General features: G+C 39.8%; 1 protein-coding gene across 1 annotated transcript in view; it reads left to right on the plus strand.

Moving 5' to 3' along the window:
• Window positions 1-3,549, plus strand: part of SH3YL1 (SH3 and SYLF domain containing 1) — a 49,715-nt gene that overhangs the window by 35,637 nt on the left and 10,529 nt on the right. Inside the window, exon 9 of the mRNA XM_012659643.1 lies at window positions 3,341-3,397. Coding sequence (XP_012515097.1) covers window positions 3,341-3,397 — 57 coding nt within the window. The remainder of the gene's footprint in view (window positions 1-3,340; window positions 3,398-3,549) is intronic.

Raw genomic sequence — 3,549 nt, forward strand, 5'->3', positions numbered from 1 at the left:
TTTTTTCTATATATTTTTAGTTGTCCAATTAATTTTTTTCTAATTTTAGTAGAGACGGGGTCTCGCTCTTGCTCAGGCTGGTTTCGAACTCCTGAGCTCAAACAATCCACCCTCCTGGGCCTCCCAGAGAGCTAGGATTACAGGCGTGAGCCACCGCGCCCGGCCACTTATACTGATTTACAGTCATTTTCTCAGTCTTTTTTCTGCTGCTATAACAGAATACCACAGAGTGGGTAATTGATAAGGAAAAGAGATTTATTTGGCTCACAGGTCTAGAGGCTGGGAAATCGCAGACTGAGGGGGGGCAGCACCTGCTTCCTGCTGACCCACAGCGTGGCGGAAGGCGCCACGTGGCCGGGAAGCTCCCAGCTCAGAGAGAGAGAGGAAGTTGGGCCACATGCACCTTCTCATCTGGGACCGCCTCCCACAGTCACCTGCCCACTCCCTCCATAGCGCCATCGATCAGTCCCGAGGGCGGAGCCCCCTCTGCCTGATCCCCCCCTCTGAACACTGTTACGACGCAGTTAAATTTCAGCATGAGTTTTGGAGGGGACATTCCAACCGTAGCAATAATTTTATAATCTTATTATAAATATGACTTTATTAGTTGTTTTGCCGATAGATAACTGATTTTTATGGCCTCTATCTCAGGACTATAAAAGAATTCAGTTACATTGCTATAAAATGCCTCCTTCTAGCCCCTTCTAGTTTTTTATAAGAGCCAGATTTCTTAACACCTATATCTATAAAAAATAATCCTAAAGTAGAATTTGATGTTGAACCTATGTCACTCTAGCATTAAGAAATATCCTGTGTACTACACTAATTTTTAAGTCTCATCCATCTATTGAGATGCATTTCAGATAAAATTCTATTTTTATGTTTAGTAACCTAACAATTGCATAATATATTTAAGATTTTGATCATTTGGCTGCTAATGATAATAACTCAATCCACAAGAAATTATTTAGTGGAGCCTTATTTTTACATGAAATAAAATTAAAAACATAAATTATGAATAAATTTTTCTTGTGGAAAAACGTTACATAAAAACATATTAGGTTATTAAATAGGAAATGTCCAATTTCGAATCAAATGTACAGTTCATTATATCTCAAACAGGAAGCAGTACAATTGATCAGAGTATGCGCCTAAACTGTCCACAGATTTGTCATCTTGATGATAGCTTGCTTATGCCAGCAGCGAAGAAGCCTGGAGAGTGAGTGGCAATGAAATTGCAAAAGGCATTTTCCACAGCTTGTTGAGAATCAAGTATTCTTCCTTGCAAGAAGGGGTCCAAAGCCTGGAAGAAGTAGGAGTCAGTTGGTGCAAGGTCTGGGGAATACGGTGGATGACAGAGAGTTTCCAAGTCCACCCTCTGTAGTTTGAGCAGCGTTGTTTGTGCGACATGTGGTTGAGCATTGTCTTGCAAGAGGATTGGCCTGTCTCTGTTGACCAGTCTCAGCTGCTTAATCACAAGCATCCTCATCATTTCATCCAACTGGTTGCAGCAGACATCTGCTGTCATCGATTGACCGGGTTTCATGAATCTGTAGTGGATAATACCAGCACTGGACCACCAAACACACACCATTAGCTTTTTTTGATGACTATTTGGTTTTGGACTGTGTTTCAGCGCTTCATCTTTATCCAACCATTGTGATGAATGCTTGCAATTGTCAAAAAGAATCCATTTTTCATCACTTGAACAATACAGTGAAGAAATTGTTCCCCTGTATGTCATGACAGCAGAGAAAGGCAAGCTTCCCGACAATTTCTGTTCGCACGCTCCTTTAATTCACGTGGAACCCATCTATCCAGCTTCTTTACCTTGCCCATTTGTTTCAAATGGTCCAATATTGTTGGAATAGTGACGCCAAACCTTGCTGCTAATTGACCTGTAGGTTGAAATGGATTCACTTCCACTACAGCTTTCAGCTCATCATTATCCACCTTGGTCTCAGGTCACCCACGTGGCTCATTTTCAAGATTAAAATCACCAGAACGGAACTTCTCAACCCATCGACGTACTGTGCATTCATTAGCCACATCCTTCCCAAACACTTCGTTAATATGTCGAGCTGTCTATGCTGCATTGGTTCCACGATGGAACTCATATTCGAAAATAACACAAATTATTGACTTATTCATGGTTTCACAAAAATTGCTCTAAAAAATTTTTTTGAGAGATAATCACAAGCCAAAATGTGCATTTGAAAGACTGAGGATGTGCCTTCACATTAAACCTAAAACAGGAAGTGTCAAAGTGAAATATCAGAGATATCAACTGTCAAACTTAGTACTTAAGGAAATTGGACATTTCATACTTAATAACCTAATAATAATAATAAGGCTGGGCATGGTGGCTCATGCCAGTAATCCCAGCACTCTGGGAGGCCGAGGCAGGAGGTTTGATCGAGGGCAGGAGTTGAAGACCAGCCTGGGCAAGAATGAGACCCCATCTCTGCAAAAAGTAGAAAAACTAGCCGGGTGTGGTGGCACATTCCCATAGTCCCAACTACTTGGGGGGCTGAGGCAGGAGGATCCCTTGAGCCCAGGAGTTTGAGGTTGCTGTGAGCTATGGTGACACCACTGCCCTCCAGCCCTGGTGACAGAGTGAGACTCTGTCTCAAAAAAAAAAGTACATATACATAGTAATACATTACTATGAAATCTTTTGAACAAATGGAAGTGTGATTTGAAGGTTAAAAATAAATACTACATAATTTACGACTATTAGAAACAGCTTGTTGGTCTTCCTTCGTGAGTGACAGTAGGTTTCAGATCACTGTGGCATTTAGATTCTTTTGTCCAAAAAGGAGAACTATGATTATTTAATTTAAATAAATGATATACGAAGTATGTTAAAAAGCACTCCCCTTACAACTATTTAAGCTTACCTTGAATAATTTTAGGTGTCAATTTGAAAATATGCGACATGAATGTACGCTGTGTAAAAATTATTTTGGGGGTTATGTAAGAAATAAAGAGAACATAATCATTGCCTTGGGGGCTACAGGCTTTTTATTCAGGTGTTTTGTGATTGCTTCCGGAAAGAGATGTTTCTGTATTTCCCAGGCACGTGTGCCTAGAAGGCGTGAATTACAGTTTATGTATTTCGGTGTCATACAGTTATGGGACATTCACCGTCTGCCTCATACTTGGCGTATCTCGTGGGTTTATTCAAGCGTGCCTCTTAATTTAAAGCATGATTAAATAACGATAACCCTATCAATTATAGCAATTTAAAATATTTGCTTAGCAAGGGCAGGCTTTGGCTTTTTGGGTATTTTATATAATATACACTAAGTTTTCTAACTCTCCTCCCCTTTTTTTGCAGGTAACAGAAATGAAGATAAGCTCTATCCGGAACTTTCCGGCTATCATTCGAGAGTTGGTAAATAAAAAAATCTATATGTTAAAAATGATTCATATCTATCTTATAATCACAAGCTTTCTAATAAGTCTGACAGGTTGGGAAACTCTTAGCACTTCTTTGACTTATATCCACATTTTTTTGAGAAGTATTTCATTTAAAAAATGCTATAC

Source organism: Propithecus coquereli, unplaced genomic scaffold (assembly GCF_000956105.1).
Source record: "Propithecus coquereli isolate 6110/MARCELLA unplaced genomic scaffold, Pcoq_1.0 Scaffold625, whole genome shotgun sequence".
Taxonomy (NCBI): Eukaryota; Metazoa; Chordata; class Mammalia; order Primates; family Indriidae; genus Propithecus; species Propithecus coquereli.